Source organism: Chelmon rostratus, chromosome 18, assembly GCF_017976325.1.
Source record: "Chelmon rostratus isolate fCheRos1 chromosome 18, fCheRos1.pri, whole genome shotgun sequence".
In the NCBI taxonomy this organism is placed as follows: Eukaryota; Metazoa; Chordata; class Actinopteri; order Chaetodontiformes; family Chaetodontidae; genus Chelmon; species Chelmon rostratus.
The window spans coordinates 14,907,222-14,926,588 of record NC_055675.1 but is presented as its reverse complement, the minus strand read 5'-3'; the positions used below and the strand labels follow the sequence as shown (position 1 = coordinate 14,926,588).

Here is a 19,367-nt window from a genome sequence, read left to right as displayed (position 1 = left end):
AGAGAAGATGTCTGACATCTATGTCAGGGGGTAAACACACGATTCCATCGCATGGCTCGTACAACTATACCTCCCCTCCCCCCCTCCTGCAGACCTCATGCCCCTTCTCGCTCCCCTCTCCCACTCCCTGACTCAACTCTCCATCCAGCACGTAACCTCGCTTGTCTTTAACTCTCCAAATAGCACGCTGAAAACTATCGCCAAATGAAAAATGAGTTCAATCAGGATCAAACCACATAAACAACTTGTTGTCTTATTCTAATCATATATATGCAAAATAATCCGCTGCCATTCACACAGCTAAAATTCATTTGTTCATGACCAGAATCCTCTCAGTGAGCGCGGACACCAAGTCCTGCAAGTACTCAGGGGACAGGATATTTCCCACAGCTACGTTATCGTCAAAAATGAGCAACTCCATCTGATGAGGAAGTATTTTTATCATCCTCCTTTGTTTCATGTTTGTGTTCTGCCTTCCCGTGAACTAAACTGAAAAGGTCAGTTTACTGGCTGTTTTCATCTCAAAGTATTCACAAATCAGCAGATTGTGTTGCTCAGTTTTGTAGTTTGTTTTTACATAAATTATCATTCACTTCTTTGTCAAACTACTACTTTTTTGTGTGAAACTACCATTTTTCTGTGTTTTTAAAGCAACATTGTATTTTATTTATTTAATTTAAACATTTTCTTTCAATTTAATTCATTTGTCAAACTATTATTTCCAATATCAAGAGCGAACTTACAGATACATGCATTTCCATTGCAGATCTGGTTTAAACTAGAGGGGATTTTTTGCCTAATGTTTTGCTTAAGCTTTGTGGTTTGGTCCTGCTTTGCCAATTCTACTGGAAATTAGTAAGATGTTTGGAGCCTCTTGCATGTATATGAGCAAAGAAGATGCATGGCAGTGCAACACAGCTCCAATGTTTTTAATAACATTGTCATGTGGCGGCCTGGTCCCAGTACTGGACCTTCTTCATGGCAGACGTTTTGACACGTTGTGAGGTGCAATTAAATTTGCCTTCCATCGAATGAAATTGCCTCTCACTCAGTGCGACCTAGTTCCAATATGGATAATAAATGAAGATGTGATGCCAACCTGTGAACAGTGTTTGAGAGCGATGCTGTTTGCAGTCTGGTAGTGTAATATTGGCCAGGAGGTTGCACCAAAACAGGGAATGCATGCCTGATTTCATTTGTCCTATGGACTCAGTCAAAGTGAATGGAAGTCAGAGCAAACAGTCACAGGGTGGAGGTGCAATGTGACCATACCTGTAATAGAAAAAGCACAGGTGCAACTACAACATTAATAATGTCTCTTTCTATGAAGCATACACAACAATACCAGCTCCTTGTAACTGACACCTTAATGGAATGCGGCCACTATTAATATCTTTCATTGCAACTGTGCTTTTCCGGTTATTGCATGTAAAATGCCTACAATGAAAAGGTCTATAATTATTTTGCTATTTTATTCCTGTTTTGCGAAGCCTCCTCATTCCTGCATCTCTTAACCAAACTCACTTGCCCCTCAGCTGACTTGGTGTCAGCTGCAGATGTGTCACCTCAGGACTGTACTGTAGCGAACGGTGTCGTGATACAGTCATTAGGATTCAGTCGTTTGGTGACATGAGACATGATTGACATTGTCCAAATGCTTTCTCACCTCAATCCCAGCCTGCCTTATGAAGGCGCATCTCAGTTAGCAAATCACAACACATTCCCTCACATTTTTCACTAAGATGTTTCAGGCTGACAGTCCCTTGTCGTCAGCTTCCTGTCTCGTGATTAAAGTGTTGCCAACTGAGAGTGCAGCTTCCCTCCTGCTCCTCCTCACTAATGAAGCCAGACTCACTCAACTGTTAGTGAAAGAGGTGCTAGGCTTTGATCCCGTGCTATCCGCATCCAGGCCCTGAAGATTCAAGTTTATTTTAAGGAAAAATTCAGATAATTGTCACGAATGACATTATTGCGAGCTCTGTGAATGCATGGCTTTATGAAAATAGTGTGAAGCTCCAACATCAAATCAGATTTGGATGCATCGTTCAACATTTTCGACATCATCTCACACACACACACACACACACACATTAATCTGATTTGGTTTTGGGGAGCCACATTATGTGTCCTGATTTTGACCTATTAGCATCATCTCTCTTGTTAACATATAACATAACCTTTGCTCTTGTTTAAAGCAACCAAATTAATACCCAGTAACTGGCAGGGAATTCCCATTTTTTCCCTCGTTAGATCTGAGAAGTGCATGACTGACTGAATCAAATAACAAAATCTAACAAACTCATCTCACTGGACCGTGATCCTGCAGATCCACCTAACTCCGATCTCTATGACCCTTCCTACAGATGGCTGAAAGGGCAGCAGGAGGACAAGCAGGACACAGACGTGCACTACCACTCCCTGACCGGTGAGGGCAACTTTAACTGGCGCTTCGTCTTCCCCTTTGATTACCTCATGGCTGAGGAGAAGATCGTCATCTCCAAGAAGGAGTCGATGTTCTCCTGGGATGAGACCGAATATAAGATCCCTCCTCGCCTCACGATGCAGGTCTGGGACGCCGACCACTTCTCTGCTGATGACTTCCTGGGTGAGCAGGGCTGATGGAAACAGCTGCTGGTTTAATTTAAACATGATTTGGGACCTACTGTCTCCTCTGTTGCTTGTTTTCAGCAGAATTTTCCATTTGATTTACCACAAAAGAAGTATCACCATCCTCAGTGTCTGTCTGCCCTGACTATCACCGCTCTCAGGTGCGATTGAGTTGGACCTGAACCGCTTCCCTCGCGGCGCCAAGACGGCCAAGCAGTGTTCCATTGACATGATCCGGAATGAGCAGGAGCTGCCCACCATTTCCATATTCAAACAAAAGAGGGTCAAGGGCTGGTGGCCGTTTGTGGCCCGAGACGAGAACGATGAGATGGAGCTCACGGTAAGTCAGTCATCAAATACTAAGCGTGAGAAAACGAGAAATCATCATCTTGAAATTACTTTAGAAATCAAAACAGCAGTTAGAAAGCCGCCTTCAACTCAGCAGCATTAATTTAGACAGAATCATGTTAGTAGCCCCCATGTTATGAAGAAAGGTCAGGTATTAGCATCATTAGCAGTGATGGGAGGGTTACTTTAAAAATGTATGCCAATACTAGTACTAATTATCTTAAAAACTGAGTCAGTAACTTGATTACTGTCTTTACTTTTGCATTACCTCAATACCAAATATGCAAGTACTGAGTATACAGTAAAGATGCCCAGACTCAGGGTGTCTATCTGATTGATGTATATGAATTTAATTCTGATATTTTTACAGGGTAAAGTAGAAGCTGAGCTTCATCTGGTGACAGCGGAGGAGGCGGAGAAAAGTCCTGTAGGTCTTGGACGGAATGAGCCCGACCCACTGGAGAAACCAAAGTAGGAAACTGTATTTATTCACAATATATGTAGAATCGAACCCCCTCTCTCTCTCACACACACACACACACACACTTTCATAAATAAAATTTGAGGATGGTTGTGTGGAGCAGATAAAAGGCGCAGACGTGACTGTTCCTTAAATTTCCTCATGCAGAAAACCATTCTCTCAGTGCAGAAAGCAGTGGATCAAATGTTGCATCATCAATCAGCACCAATCAAAACATTGATTAAAGATGTGATTTGAGCTTATCTGACCCCACCTCTGCTTTATGCACTGTTAAAAGCCCACTGTTACACTTTCGCACTCGTTTCTCCTCCTACCATCTCTTCAACTGTCTCCCTCTGTCTCCCCCGTCCCCTCGTCCCTCCCCCCCTTTGTGCGTGTGACTCCCCCTTTCTCCTTACCCTTTCTCCCTGTTTTTGCCTCCATCTGCATTCCTTCCTCTCTTCCCTCTCTACCTCCTTCCAAAAAGTCGCCCGGACACCAGTCTTATGTGGTTTCTGAGCCCCCTGAAGTCCATTCGTTACTTCATCTGGCACAACTACCGCTGGCTGATCCTCAAGGTCCTGGGCCTGGTACTGCTGCTGCTCATGCTGGGCCTCTTCCTCTACTCAATCCCTGGCTACCTGGTCAAGAAGATACTGGGGGCCTGACGTGCTGGTAGCCTCCGCCCCCTCCTCGCTGTCTCTGCTTTTCTATTTAACCCCTTTGCTTCCTGGATTCTCCTGTCCTGTCCAGCCAGACTCTTTGAATTCTGTCTATTCCTCCACTTCTGTCTCTCCTCTGTCGCCTTAGCTATAGATTAGTGTCAGTGTCTTTTGCCACCAAGTGCCATCACACGTCTTCTAAGCGACCAGCTGTTGAGTATGGGAACACGCAGGGCCGTTTGAAGGCAGGAGAGTCAGGCGGCTGCAAAATGTTGAGCTCATGTCATATGGGATGGATGGCAGAGATGGGACAGATTACGACCAACAAGCGTCCACATCTTTGAGATGGTTGTGTGACAATATAACACAACATTCATTAACGACTGAGTTTACCTGAGAAGAGGCATCATTTTCTGGCCCTTCTGTATTATTACCTGCCAAATCCAAAGAGTTTCCCAGTTTTAGTTACAACTTGGATGTCGAACACTATTTACAAGTTGGGAACTTGTAGTTACGGTAACTCCAATATGGCATGAACACAGCACAAGGCACCGCCTGGGAAAGGTTTTTTTTGCAGTTCATTTCAGATGCCCAGTCTATGTGACGTTTTGTTGCCATATTGTTCATTATTGTTTCCACAAGAAAAAAGCAAACAAACAAAAAAGGCCGAAGCAAGTCACATTAAAATGAAAACACACATGGGCATTGCTGAGGTTGGTTTAAAACATCATGTTTCGTTAAAGCTGAAGTTGAAGAGTGTGTGAAGAGTGATCCTCATCCAGATATTTTACAAAATACTACAGGACAGTGTACAAAACATCATGTGAGGCAAGTTGTACTCTAACAAATGCAAAGCTATCCCACTAAATGAATGAATATGAATAACTGGATTTCTCATGTTTCATGATTAAAACCAGGATAAAGAGCACTAGTGTGCGTGTAAAGGTGTTATTGCGCACACTGTGTGTTGACGATAGCATGACACAAACCAGAAGCTGAATTCAATTAGAATATAGTTCAATTATTGCCAGTGGACGTTTGGTTTAAGTGAGAAACAAACGTCCCTGGACATCAGTGTCTGCAGCTGTTGGTCCGTCATCCATCCATCCATCTTTATCAACATGTTCATCGTGTTTTTTATTGTTCAGCTTTCACTCTGTGATGTGATCTGTTGCTCCTCTGAAGCATTCTGTTGATAGAAATGTGGGTTGTGAGCATGCTGTAGTGAATTGTAGTAAATCTCTTAAATGCAACCTGCTAACCACTAATGTCAGCTTTCTGTCTCTCTCTTACTCCTCCCGTGTTTCATCTCATGTCTCTCCCCTTTCTCCATCCACCATCACTCACCCTTCATCACTCATCCACCTGCATGCCTTCTTCACCAAATCCTTTGCCTTCCTCCTCTAAAACCTCCATCCCTCCCTCTAGTCGCCCGGACACCACCTTCCTGTGGTTCCTGAGCCCGCTGAAAGCCATCCGCTACCTGGTGTGCAACCGCTACAAGTGGCTGATCATCAAGATCGTGCTGGCCCTGCTGCTGCTCATCATGCTGGGCCTCTTCCTCTACAGCATGCCGGGCTACCTTGTCAAGAAGCTGCTGGGGGCCTGAGAGGCTGCAGGGAGGGCAGGGAGGGGGGTGGCCAGCCGGAGAGATGGATGGGTGAATGGGGGAGACAGCACGAGCATTCTCCCTCAGTCTCACCCACAGCAAGGAAGGCACCGCTAGCTGTCTCCTCTATCCAATCTGCAGCAAGCCTAACAAATCTAACACTCAGCATCTGGACTCCATCCTTGAACTGACTAAAAGCAATCATTTGCCACAAAGTAACCCCCTCTTCTTCTTCTCCTCCTTCTTTTCAGACGACGTCCATGACAATGAATGTTCCTTTTATCTGTTTTTACAGCTTATTAAGCTAAATCGGAGTGTTGTGTTAGTGGTCAGACGATTGCATGGACGTTCATTTCAAGTGATGCTATAAGATCTCCCATTACTGCTACAAAGTCTGCCGTTGATTTAGGGGAATATTGAACAAACGAACTATGTTTTTGGCATCACTTTGCTTAAACCCCTGTATAAACATTGTTTACTGTACGACACGCTGTAATGTAGTTGTAAGCAGAGTTGTGAGTGGTCATTAATGTGCAGTGTTTGTGAGCAATTATAACGTCTCCTGTGAAGACATATTTTATATTATTATATCTGTCTTTTACTCTATTGTCATTCATTATCTGTTTACACACCAACCAGTGTCCACAAGAGGGGTTATTGTTGTCAACAGTTACATTAATGAACACTTATACTGCTTATAACTACCTTATCATTAATTCAATGTATATAAGCTCCTTTTAGATGTGACTAGGGGGTTCAAGCAAAGTGCTGCCTTTTTTTTTAAACTAATATAGCTCTTGCTGCCTTTGCACACTTCAAAATAATGAAGAAACAAAAATAAAGATGTCTATTTTCCTAATGAAATTCAATGAGACGTAGAACAAGGTGACTACAAAATTAATTAAATAACAAGCGCTCTACAGGGTTCAGTTTCAACTGCAATGCTAAATGTTAAATCGAGACAGACTTTGGTCAAATAGTACTTGCAAATAATCCTTACAAAAAAAATGTTTTAGCACATTTTTTTATTACTAATATGTGGACCCAGACATGCACAGCTCAGCCGATTCTCTCAGAATGCCCTAAGCTTCAATATTCCCATATTTTTGTTCAAGTGTGTAAATTCACTTTACTGTTATACTGATAAAACCCTCATAGGAAAATAAAACTATTTGCAAATATGATTTGACTAAGACTGATGTAAAAGTCCTCAAAAACACTTCAAGGGTATTACTGTTTTCTCCCAAAATGTAGACTTATATGTCAATATGCATGCGTCATTGTGATAACTGACCACGGAGGTCATGTGTGTTGGCATGACTTGTCTTTGCAGCTCAACACAAACCAAATCACCAACCCCGATATCTGTAACATTACAGCTAATGTGGTAATATGATTAAAGTGCACTTGAGTGGAGTGGTGAAAGGGGTCTGGGTTGGTTCTCAAAACTCTGGCCGTAGCTCCGTGTCAGTTGGAGTTGTTTGCTGTGTCTTTGCTCCCTTTCATTCATTCAACCTTTATTTAGATTCTCAGAGAAATCATCGAAGGCAACCGTCATTTACTATGATGCTGAGGTTGCACCATGGAAAACACAAATACACAAAGTCAACAAAATAAATCGGTGAAAATACAACTCATGGTAAATTTCAGATTTGCCTGTGATTGCTTGTGCTTGAACTCATTTGTGTTGCAGTCTTTGTTTGTGATTATGTGTTCCACTGATTACAGTTATTGTTTGCACTAAACCTGCCTGTTTTTACAATGATTTTGTGTTTATATATCTGTTGAAATGTGTGCAATATTTATTTTCTGTCGGTTTTGGCAATTTGAAATAAACTGAATTCCATGGACAACATGTTTGAGATTGTTAAAGTAGCTATAATCAATAGTTTGGATGGATTTGAATGGATCATGTGACTACACGTAGTTGAAGGTAAAACTCCCTTTAGTTCTGCAGTGACATTTTTCAGCTCATTGTTTGGGTTTTCGCAGCATTACTGCAAACTCTACAAACCCCACAGTATGCTACCTCCCCAGCACCAAATGGTAGACAACGTTAGCAGCTTGTGTGTGACGCAGAAGAACATTCAGCAGCTGAACAGCCAGCTCCATTTGGGACTGCCTGATCCAACAACAGCCACTTTAAGGACCAGCATGTAGGATTTAGTGGCATCTAGTGGTGAGGTTATAGATCGCAATCACCCTCCTTTTACCAAACCTGGCGGAGAACCTATGCCGGCTGCTAGACATGCGCTCTCTAGAGCCTGTGTTTAGTGGTCCGTTCTAGTCCACAATAAAAACATGGCAGACTCCATGGAAGAGGACCCACTCCCTCTAAAGATATAAAGAGCTCATTCTAAGGCAAAGAAAAGACATTAATTATTTTCAGATGATTCTCCACTGATGAAAACATAATTATTATATTCCATTTCTGCCAATAGATCCCCTGAATCCTACACACTGGACCTTTAGTGAGTTGGTGAGAAATACAGTTGTAATGGTTGATTTCCCCCACAAAAGGCCACATGGGATGGAAATGGAAAGTGAATATGGGACTTCCATTCATCAGGTGGCAAATACGACTCCCAATGAAAGCTCATGTTGCTCCAGCTGCTTTACTTCAAGGTGATATGTCTTGTTGTGTTCACAGCTTGTTTCCGCTGCCCTCAAGTGGCCACAAAATGTGTTGCAGGTTTAAGTTACTACAGCTCGCTCTCAGTACTACAGCTTCAGTTCTTTTATGTCTGAATCTCTGTGTGCAGTCGTCCCAGTGGCAGCATGTCGTGGCTGCTGAGCCCGATGAGGACGGTGTGCATTCTGGCCTGGAGGCACTACAAGCTGCACTGTGTGGTGCTGCTGGCTGCTGTGCTGGGTCTGCTCTTCCTGGCCCTGCTCTTCTTCTCTCTGCCCTCAGAGCTCAGCCACAAGCTCTTCAACATGGCTGGATGAAACCACTGTATGTCTCTGTACTACTGTGCATACACATTTATCCCACAGGAACTGCTGCATGTCTTACTGATGTAGTAGCTGATTGTTCTGCCTATTTTGTTTCTTCTGAGGCTGTTCAAATAAAACCTGCAAACCACGCTGATTTAACAGAGGCTTTATTTTACAGTGAAAATATGAGTGAAATACAAATACTACTGAATCTACATACACACACTGTCCGAGTTTTGCTGATTCCAAGTTGAGTATGGATTATTAGGGTATCTCCAGGTTTGTGCTGACCTATCAGAGAAACAAATATATAATATGGATGATGTTTAACAGTTTAACTTGGCTGCTAAAAACATGCCAGGTGCTCTCTAGAGCCAGTGTTTAGTTTGTCTGTACTGGCTACTGTAGAAACATACTTATGAATGTTATGTTCTATTTCTGCCAGTAGATCCGCCTGAATCCTACAGTACATACTGAACCCTTAAGAAGCTGGACTAAGGAAATTCAGAGCATTTGTACTTTAAAAATGGTTTAAACGATTAATCGATTATCAGACTTGTTTGTTGAAATAGTTATAATTTGTAAATCAAAAAGTACTTAATTATGGACATTACAGTATCTTACTGTTTGTACTTGTTTTCTGTAGTAGTCTCAGGAAAGTTCCTCACCCTCACTGAATATCTGGAAAACATACATACAACAAAACTCCACAGACATACCCTTATGTTGAGAAACAGCTGCAGCAGCATCTGCAGCTCTCTGTTCTGCTGCTCCAGACTCTGAGTCTCAGGGATGAGCTCAGAGATCTCTGTCAGGACCTCGCTGGAAACACAAAGAAAAGAAAAAACTCAGTTGAATACAGAGGAATGTTTGATTGGTGTGTGTGTGGTTGTTACTCACTGGTACTGCTTCAGAGCGTTCTCCGCTGCATCCCAGAGGTCCAGTTTGTCCTCAGAGATTATGTTGCCCATACTCTCCCAGTAGGCCTCATCCTCTGAAGAGTCCCGGGCTGCTACATGCCAGAGACTGGGACGTCGACGGGCTGAGCTCTCCCTTAGAAAGCACCAGGAACACAGCAGCATCACATATTAAAAAAGATACCTTCCCTATTGTATTTCATCACTTCATGTTCAAATCACACAGACAGCCTTGGTGCATAATGGAGAGTAATGCAATGCTCATAAATAATTGGTTCAAATGAGCATTTTATTAAATGTGGTCTTACCTGGACCTTGTGAGCTGCTTGAGGAAACTTTTTAGAGCAGGCACAACATGGTTCGGATCAATCATTTCAGACGTCAGAGGAGGTTCAGAGTTGGTCTCCACTTCCTCTGCCTTATCTCCGGATTCAGCCGACTCAAAGCAAACATCCTGCAGGCAAACAAAACACTGTAACACACACAGATGCAAGGCTGTATTTTGCACAAGCTGGCGCCCTTATGGAAACATCTCTGTTGAGGCATCCATCCATCCACTGCATCTCTTTCCCTCCTCACCTCAGTCTGCCCTGTCTCCTGATGTTTGTACTTTAATAAGAAATGAGCCAACTTGGGCAGATCCTCCTCTTCAATGCCAAAAGACTGGAAGAGAAAAAAACATGGTCGGTTGTTCGAGATTTGCTCCACACAGACCAAAGATACACTGATGGAATACACTACATGAACTTACACAAAGGAGGGAGGCCAGCTTCACAACGGTCTGGTCCTCCTTCTCCAGGGGAGCCAGCAGGTTCAGGAGCTTATCCCCCATCAGGAAGCCCTGAGATAGGAGGACGGGAGACGGAAGATGCTTGTTGCATAATTTCATAGTAGTGTTTTTGGGACAAATAGTCAACAACTTCATACCGTAACATTAGAATTTTCACTCAGGAAAGCTTCATTGCACAGATTAAACTCATTTACTTGCCCTTACTGACTCTGCACACACACACATCTGTAAGGCTTTCACAAACACACACAAACAACTCCAGCCTGCTGAGAGAGTCTTTCAATTAACCTACAGCTCATCTGCAAGCTTCACAGCAGCAGTTTGGGGCACATTAAAATCCAGCTAACAGCTAACACACAGCCCTGAAACAACCAAATTTGGTGTATAAGGGAAGTTCATGATTTTTGTCTTAAAACAACAGTCAGGTGCTCACACATTCATTGAAACAGTCTATGCTTGTTGTAATCTTTCCTCCTGTTCATACTGGCCGTTAATATATCTTCATGAGTGATGAGGGGCAAAATCCACTGAGTTACGAGGGCTAGTGCCAGACTATTTCTTGGCTGGGAGCAGCCACTTCCTGGTGTCTTGTCATCACTGTGACCAGCAGAGACCTTAGACCATTTACATGAGAGTGGTATTGATCTTTTCATCTAACTCACAGGAAATATCGTGAACCAGCGTATCTTCCAAAATGTCAAACTATTCCTTTAATATAATGTATTCATATCGACACGTACTTCCTCATGTTTTTACTGCCTACCTGTCTATCTTAGTTACTATTTATACGTCTTTGACTGTCAAAAAATTGTGATACATTCTTGTCCTCTTACTGTAATCAACATGAATCTTGAACTTGTTGCTCACCGCCTCATTGCACAGCAGCTCCATCACTTTCTTCAGCGTCTCAGTTGACAACTTCCCATCTTCCACCTCTGCACCACTCTCGCTCTGCACCGCTGTCCCTTTCTTGTACATTTCTGCATCCATGTTCTCAGTGTCAGTCTCCAGCCTAGGCCCAACTGAAGCATCCATCATCCTCGGACTACACCGTACAGCCTGCCCGGTCTGAAACAACTGGGAGACGGCCTGTGACTTAGGCTGAATGGGACCGGAGAGCTCCATGAACGGCATAGGAGGTCGATCCCAGGCTAAACCAAGGTGCTGCTTGCAGATCAGCAAGTCACTGACCAGAGCCCTCTCCACTAGTTGCTTCACCTCTGCTTCAAGCGTGAGCCACATGTCCTCAAATTTTCTGACGTCAGTGGCTGCAAAGTGTCTGCATGAAGTGAAGGAGGGGTGGAGGTGTAAAGAACAGAGGATAAGGAAAGATTTGGGTATAAGAAGCTAGCAATCGTACAGCATGTCAGCGTTGCTTTAAACTCATAGGATCATTATGACTCACTTGATTTTCGTCAGCATGTGTTCATATTGCTGGATGTTGCGTTTGTAGTACTCGGACAAATACCGGCTCCTCTTTGTAAACTCTTTCTCCTGACTGGCGCACTTAGCCGTCAGGTTTTTCATCTCTTTCTGCAGACTGAAACACAAAGTCATCCGAGAAACAGAGAGTGGATTAGATATAACTTTGTGTGTGTGTGTGTGTGTGTGTGTGTGTGTGTGTGTGTGTGTGTGTGTTTCAGAGAGAGAGAGAGAAAATCTGTACCACCTGATGATCCTGCTCTTCATTTGGGCCAGGTTGAAGCTGTGTAATTGTTTCTCATCCAGCGTCCTCATTAGTTTTAGCTTTGCAAATACCAAGGTGCCTTTTAACTGTTGAGTCTGTCTCTCCTGAACCTGCAGAGGCAAGAATGGGACTTCAGGTCTTTCAGCTCTGGGCACTGTTTTCATTGCCAAGACTTTTGTTTTATTCTTGCCAAAATAATCACAATCACTACCGCTATGTACTGTATTACTGAGACTACTCTCTATCATTCCCATTGTAATTAACACCAAAGGAAGAGTCTGAGCTCATCAGGAGCGTTGTCTTATTCAACGGCGCTCACAGAACAAAAGCTACCAGGGTGCATCTTGATATTCATGCGAACCTGAAGCTTTTCTTTCTGTTCCATCTGGACGATGCTGTACTTTTCAATAGTTTCCAACGTCGCATTGTGAATCGTGGCTTCGTACTCCTCCACTTTCTTCTCCCTCTGCATCAGCCACTCCAGCTGGAAACAGATCAGGTATCATTAGATGCAGAGTTGACATATTTAAGATATAAGAGTCTGCATGTGTGGCTGAGTGTGTGTGTCTGTCTGTGTGTGTGTGTGTGTGTGTGTGTGTGTGTGTGTCCTGACCTCCTTGTCCAAAAGTTCCTTCATGCATTGCTCCCATTCAGCCATGTCTCTTTTTAGTAGGACTTCATTTTCCTGGTGATAAACTCTCTACCAACAACACAAGCGCAAACATGAGTAAGAATGACAACAATGGCATAAATAAGACTTTCTTCATAGATGAGAAAGGTTTTTCTTTTCCATATCGCATCCATCCATTTAGCAGTTGCTGAGACATTTAACCCAAAACAACAAATGTGAACCTGAAGGTGGTTTAAGAATTACAATTTTGACCTGAAGATGGTGCTAGAGTAAAGGTAAGGAGATCAACAATGTCCTGCTCAATTAAACATGAATGTCTGTTACAGCAATCCATCCAATAGTTGTTGAGCTATTTCTGTCTGGAACAAAGTAGTGGACTGATCGACCACCATGCTAGCTAGAGGGTGAAGACAATCAAGACAATGATGCAATAAGCCCCATTCATCCAATTGCCTGTGCAGATTCAGATGGAATCTACAAATTACATAAACTGCTTCTTGAGCCAGATCTGGTCCTACAAGTTGTACTGTACCTCCATCTGGGCCAGCTCCTCCCTGTAGGCCTTTGTCAGGGTTTTGATCTGGTCCTCCATCCTCTCCATCATCAGGTCCAGCTCCTCTGCCTGCCTCCTCAAGTCCTTAACATAATGATCATCTCCAACCTTTAACTCCTGTTTAGACAACACACAAGAAGCAATCAAATGAATGGAGAATGACAAACAACATATTTTTAGATCTATCTTTAGTTGGTGACATCATCTAAAACAGGCATCTCAAACCGGTTCCATAAAGGGCCGCGTGGCTGCAGGTTTTCATTCCAACCCAGGAGGAGCACATCAGGCCAACCAATCAACATCAAGGGATCACTTAGTTATCAGCTGAAGACTGAGATCAGCTGATTAATTGATTCCAGCCAGGTGTGCTCCTCCTTGGTTGGAATGAAAACTTGCAGCCACGCAGCCCTTTATGGAACCGGTTTGAGATGCCTGATCTAAAATATAATATAGATCAATCAGCTAGTGGATTGATTTACCTGTTGCAGGTCATTTATGAGTTTTTTCTTGTCTCCTATTAGAGCTGCACATAACTGCTGCTGGTGGTTCAGGGCCTCCTGCAGCTCCTGAGGGATCACTTTCTGCTTAGCTATCGACCACCCTCTGGTGATCTCCTCAAATTTTTCCTGGCTGGATTTTAAATCATTCTCCAGCCTCTCCAATCTGGACCAAGACGGACAAACATGGTGGCAAACAGGAAGGTTGAAGGACAAAAGGTTAACGATGTGTGGAGGATGTGGCAAGTAAAATTGTCCCCTAGGGTTATTTAAAAGCAAGTAAGGCATGTGGTAGGGGTTGAACAATGGTAAGGTCGTGGTGAAAGAGATAACAGCAAAAAATTACCGAAGGCTTCGAGCTTTCTCCACCTCTGTCCTTCGCATCGACTCTTTGGCATCAGCTGCAGTTTGGACGTTGGTCACCAATGTCAGCAAATCTCTCTTCAGGTTGATTATCCTCTGAGAAGGGATCAGCTAACATAAAAGAAGACACTTTCTGTTCAAGTAATGGCATTGCTAATTAAATTAGATTTTATCTATGTGTGAATACAGATCAGGAAATTGTGCTCATGTAAAATAGTAGTTAACTATAAAAACAGTATAACATTACCCAGATTTGATATCATCTTTTTTTGTTATGTCAAATAAACTGAACTAAAATGAATCCTTGAGATGAATTATTTCAGATGAATTGCTGTTATTAGGTTATTATTAATTACTGAAACATTAGGAATCTGTACTAATTGAAATGGTGACTTTTGATTAATATATTGATTGAAAACGGGAAATGGGCACAGCAGTTTAGAAACTAAGCAAACCTTTTCACTTTCCTCCACCTCCTTCTCTTCTTGAGGCTGGCTCTCCTTCTCCTTGAACTCCTCATTGACCTCCACACTGGGGTCTTCCTCAGCATCCTGCAAGGAGACCCTAAAGGTGTAATATACAGCATGTTCAGCAGTTGTATTCAAATGACAACTGAATTAAGCATGGTATAACTTGGCAGTGTATGACTTTTATTAGCATGTTGTTGTTCTTGTTGTTGTTGTTAAAAAAGCTCTCACAGTCCATTCAGGGTGAAAACTATATTAGGTTAAATATGTATTAGTTAGCTGTTAGCCATTCTAACTGACAGTATCGTGAAGCTAACGTTAGCTAGCCCAGTTACCCGTTTTTAGCCTCCTGATTTTCGGGCAACACAGACGGTTCAGACACCTCTTGTGGATCCTTATCAACTTCTTCCATATCAAGAGTATACTGTCTGAAAGTTGCTGACAGAAAATGAAAAAACAGAAGTAGTGAAAATAGCAAAAACCAGCAGCTCTCTGTCGGTGCTCCGTTTGGTAAACGTTGCTATGGCGACGGAAACATAGGAGTACAAGTGCTGCTTTCAAGTGCTCCTCGTAAGATCGAGACTTCAACTAAGAAAAGAATGCCCAACATATAAGGACAAATATATATTTAGATGTTGTGTTCTTTCTATGTTACGTTACAGTGTGTAGGCAGTTTATATCTACAAACCTGTTCTACTGTCAAAACCGAATAGTCGCTGACAACTTTTTTTGGCTTTGTATTTTACATGCAAAGGTAATGATATAAAGAGTTTAAATGGAGAAAAGAAAATCTACACGACACATATTTGCCTCAGCACATGCCGATAGTAGACAGGGACCTGCATCACATGGACACGGGTTCAACCTTTCATACGTGAGCTGTCACGAAAACGCATTCATCGCACAGCAAGTAAAATGTTGCAGGAGACAGACAGTGCAGGAGAAGCAGAGAGAGTAAAACAGTGGTAGTCTGCAGTCATAGATATAACACGCATAGCTCGGTGCTGCCATCTAGTGGCAGTATCCTGTTTCCAAACTTCTGAGCAGTCATTTTAAGTGCATCCTTCAAAATGAATTTTGGTCTGGGTAGCATCAAGATTATATTCTTTAATCAAAAATTTCATTTTCTGGGAAGCTCTGCATTCAATTCTTGACACTTGACACTATTATTATACTTATTTTATTGGCAAGGCTCTATGATGGCCATTAAGGAAAAAAAAAAAACATTAACAGAAGTCTTTTTACAGGAGAGGTACATGTCCAAAGACAGCCTGAACTGTGTTTACAGTTTGCCAGGTGGTTGGATAAAATTGAGATCAAATGGGAAACGGCTTGAAGTAACTTTATCACCATTACAAAAGCACGCTACTGGAATGTTTCACATTAGGTTGAATGCCGGTTATAACTGGCAACTACAAATGAGGTCTGCCCGGTGACTTTTAAACACCAAATGTGAGTTTTTTAATCCGTGTGACATAAATATATATATATATATATATATATACACACACACACACACACACACACACACACACACACATAGGGTGACTTTATAGGGGGACTTACTGCCTGCAAATATCATGATAACTTATCCCAAACACAGACAAACACAGATAAACAGAAACAGCATCAAAAGCCCAAACAGGTGCATAATTAATTTGTTAATAAACAGTGTTAACTTGAAATGCAATAAAATGGCCCTATATTGATTGAAAGGTTTACATTAAACAGTACTTTAATATTAACTTTTTAAAAAAATCAGTCACTCCTATGTTCCAGGCAAAACAATGTAATTACATACCTTTAATGTTATGTTCAGAAGCTGACTTTAGGTGGCGCTACTGTCTTGTGATCAAAACTCCTACTCGTTTCCACAAGGGCTCTCTCTCTCTCTCTCTCTTCAAAACTCCAGTGACTCACATGCACAAACTCCAGACTTTCTAATTCACGCACACACCCACACACTCCACACAAATGATAAACGTCTTCTCAAGCTGATGGCAAGATGGGCACTCTCCGGTTGTCCACACAAACAAACCCACACATGGGTCGGATGTTCCTGCCCTAAGGAGCGGTCCCCCCCTCCACGCACACACACGCTTTCTGCCTGTTGGCAGCTCGCCCTCTCACCCCCGGGGGCACCTCGCCGCTCTTTTGGCCTCAAGTGGCCTCAGTTTCTGCTGAGCCACAATGGATGTAAGTCAGCCAGCAAAGGTTTCTGACATATGATCCAGCATCTGTGATGTCACCAACAGCTGACTTGTCATAAGACCTTTGTGAAAGGGGGGGAAGTAAGGGATGAATGAGGAGAAGGCCTTATTTTCAACAGACCCTTAGCCGGGACGCTGAGTGCTTTTGCATCAAGCTGCTGAGATTACAAACTGAATGACTGCCATTAGAGAGTGATTCTATAATCTATCATAATACCATAAGCTAGGGATTGACAGACTTTGACCCTACTCACAGGTGTATAATAAGCCTCATTCACTCTGCATATGCACTGAGAGAGAGGGTGCATGTGTGTGCGTCTGCTAATTCCTGCCCCCAGGGGCATATGTTTACTCCTTGTTCAACAAAGCATCATATTCATTGCTCAGGGGTTGAGAGGTGCATAATCTAAGACTGACCTTCAGTCAGTTAACTAACTGACAGCTTAGAGTGTTGGTGGTGGTGGTGGGGGGTTGCATAACAACTTAAGTCCTGACTAACAGTTTCTTAATATTGCCATAACGAAGGAGAAATTTGCTGCTTGGAAACATGGGATGTACCGAACAGACGGCAGAAGAGCAGAGGATGAATGTAGAGGACAGCAGAAAATTCAAAGGCATGAGGCTGTGACCTTGTCAAAGAACAAAACCGTCATTTAACAAAAATTGTATTTAATAAACGGCAACTGAAGGCCAAATTCAGAAACAACATGAAGAGCATCCCCTACTCTTCTATCAAATATGAAATGGCCTTGTGTCAAGGTAACTTGTGCAAAGTGAAGTATGTTTTTGCCATCTGTTGGAGCATATTGCAAACAGACACACAGGCCCCCTCAACATTACCCTGTTTCCTCAAAACCTTTAAATAGTGAGAGTGGGGGGCACCGAGAAACAGATGCAGATATGCAGAGAGATAAAAAGGCTGCTACAGGGGGAAAAAAGTAAAAATCTATTCATATGTTGTCTGGATAATTGTTGAGGAACATAAAATGATCTCAAGGTCTGTGCAGTGGAGGTGCACTTGCCAGTCTCTTGTCTTCATTTCCCATCAGACGAGGTCTGAGCAAAGGTTTGTGTCATCATCTGGCCGCTCAAACATCAGCGATCGTCAGTTCGACTTCAGCCGTCACGCTCCAACATCGCTGCTCCTCAGCTTTAAAGAAGTCAACTAACCAGCTCACACATAACAAAAGCTGAGAGAGAGAGAGGGGGAGAGAGGGAGGAATGAATGGCTGCACAGGTTAACGCTCCATGAGTGTGCAGAGATGTCTTTTCATCTTGGTAAAAAATGTCACACATAACTGATTATTTAAGACCATACATACAGTGATCTCATCAAACAGCTGCTCTGTCTCAAGGGGCTTTTAGATGGTAACTAACTTGTTCACTCTTTTCTTTTAGCAATGAATTAATTAAAAGTTAGTTATGAGCACTGTTGGAATCTAGCTATGAGTTTTTTTTATAGCATGTGTCTTTTAGATAAAATTCAACATGCAATTACTACAAGATTACAATTATTATAGGTTGGTTGCGTCCCTGAGCGCTGCTGATATACTGAAGGACTGAAGGAACGTCGCATAAAAAGCTATGCAAAGCACTGCGGCTCTAAATTAAAGACATTTCTGAGCATTTTGAACATAAAACAATCTGCAATAACTGTATAAACTGTTCACTCTGTCTTTGGTGTCACGTCATTTTGCATTAACTGAGAATTTCGCAGTTTTCTGCAGAACGTTTAACACAAACTTCAGCACATTTTCCCCACGTTAATCCAGCGGAGAGCTACAGCAAGCAGCCGGGCTCAGCGTATGAGTCAGTTTACAAAATCATATTAGTTTCTTCCACATAAACCGTCACACTTACAGTAGAATTATTCTCAGAGTCATTTTTTCTTATCAAAGCTCTTTGTGAGTGGATTAGGTGTACAATAATTATGCATGGCATTAGGCCATGATTACTTGTGGATTGTATTTGTTCCGCTGCAGTCAGCTCAATGAGAAGGTAAATCAGCTGCCTCCATCGCTGCATGGTATCATAAACACATAAAAACATACATAGCTTGGGCCATATGAAACAGTTTTTACCAGATGTGAGGCCACATCTGGTGAAAAAACAAAAAAACAAACAAACAAAAAAACTTACTCACCTGGTTCTTTACAGCCACAAACTGCTCAACTGGAGCTCCTGGGACCCAGACCTTAAAAAAATGTGTTTACTAGCTTTTGTTCAAGTGATATAATGACCGCAAGTCAAGTTCTTATGTTGCACAACATGATGTTGAGTCAAGATATGGAGTTTGACTTCAAACAGTGATGAGAAGTAACTAAGTACTTTTACTCCAGCACTGTATGTGGCTACAGTTTGGAGGTACTTGAACTGTGTATGGTGCTACTTTGTACTTCTATTGATTTTACAGATTAACATCTAACTAAGTACATTTACTCAAGTACTGTAATTTATTACAATTTTGGGTTACTTGTGCTGTACCTGACTTTATTTTCTGCTACTTCATATTTCTACTCCACTTTATATAACAGAGAAATACCTTACTTTCTATTTCACTACATGATAAAATTAGCTCCACCTCAATCAGATAAGAACCATTCTACATATTGAGTACTTTTACTTTTCA

At 42.3% G+C, this 19,367-nt stretch overlaps 2 protein-coding genes across 2 annotated transcripts in view; one reads left to right on the top strand and one right to left on the bottom strand.

Moving 5' to 3' along the window:
* Positions 1–7,536, top strand: part of otofa (otoferlin a) — a 77,241-nt gene extending 69,705 nt beyond the window's left edge. Inside the window, exons 43-46 of the mRNA XM_041958102.1 lie at positions 2,364–2,605; positions 2,769–2,947; positions 3,326–3,426; positions 5,506–7,536. Of these exons, the coding sequence (XP_041814036.1) occupies positions 2,364–2,605; positions 2,769–2,947; positions 3,326–3,426; positions 5,506–5,686 (703 nt within the window). The 3' untranslated portion in view covers positions 5,687–7,536. The remainder of the gene's footprint in view (positions 1–2,363; positions 2,606–2,768; positions 2,948–3,325; positions 3,427–5,505) is intronic.
* Positions 7,537–9,243: 1,707 nt separating this feature from the next.
* Positions 9,244–14,940, bottom strand: drc1 (dynein regulatory complex subunit 1 homolog (Chlamydomonas)). Its single transcript, XM_041959383.1, has 15 exons — positions 14,864–14,940; positions 14,517–14,625; positions 14,045–14,172; positions 13,681–13,864; positions 13,181–13,318; positions 12,631–12,717; positions 12,379–12,501; positions 11,997–12,127; positions 11,736–11,870; positions 11,198–11,609; positions 10,292–10,381; positions 10,120–10,203; positions 9,849–9,994; positions 9,524–9,676; positions 9,244–9,445 (listed from the first exon to the last, which is right to left on the bottom strand). Exons 1-15 carry the CDS (start codon positions 14,938–14,940, stop codon positions 9,244–9,246), a joined length of 2,199 nt encoding a protein of 732 aa, XP_041815317.1.
* Positions 14,941–19,367: the final 4,427 nt, after the last annotated feature.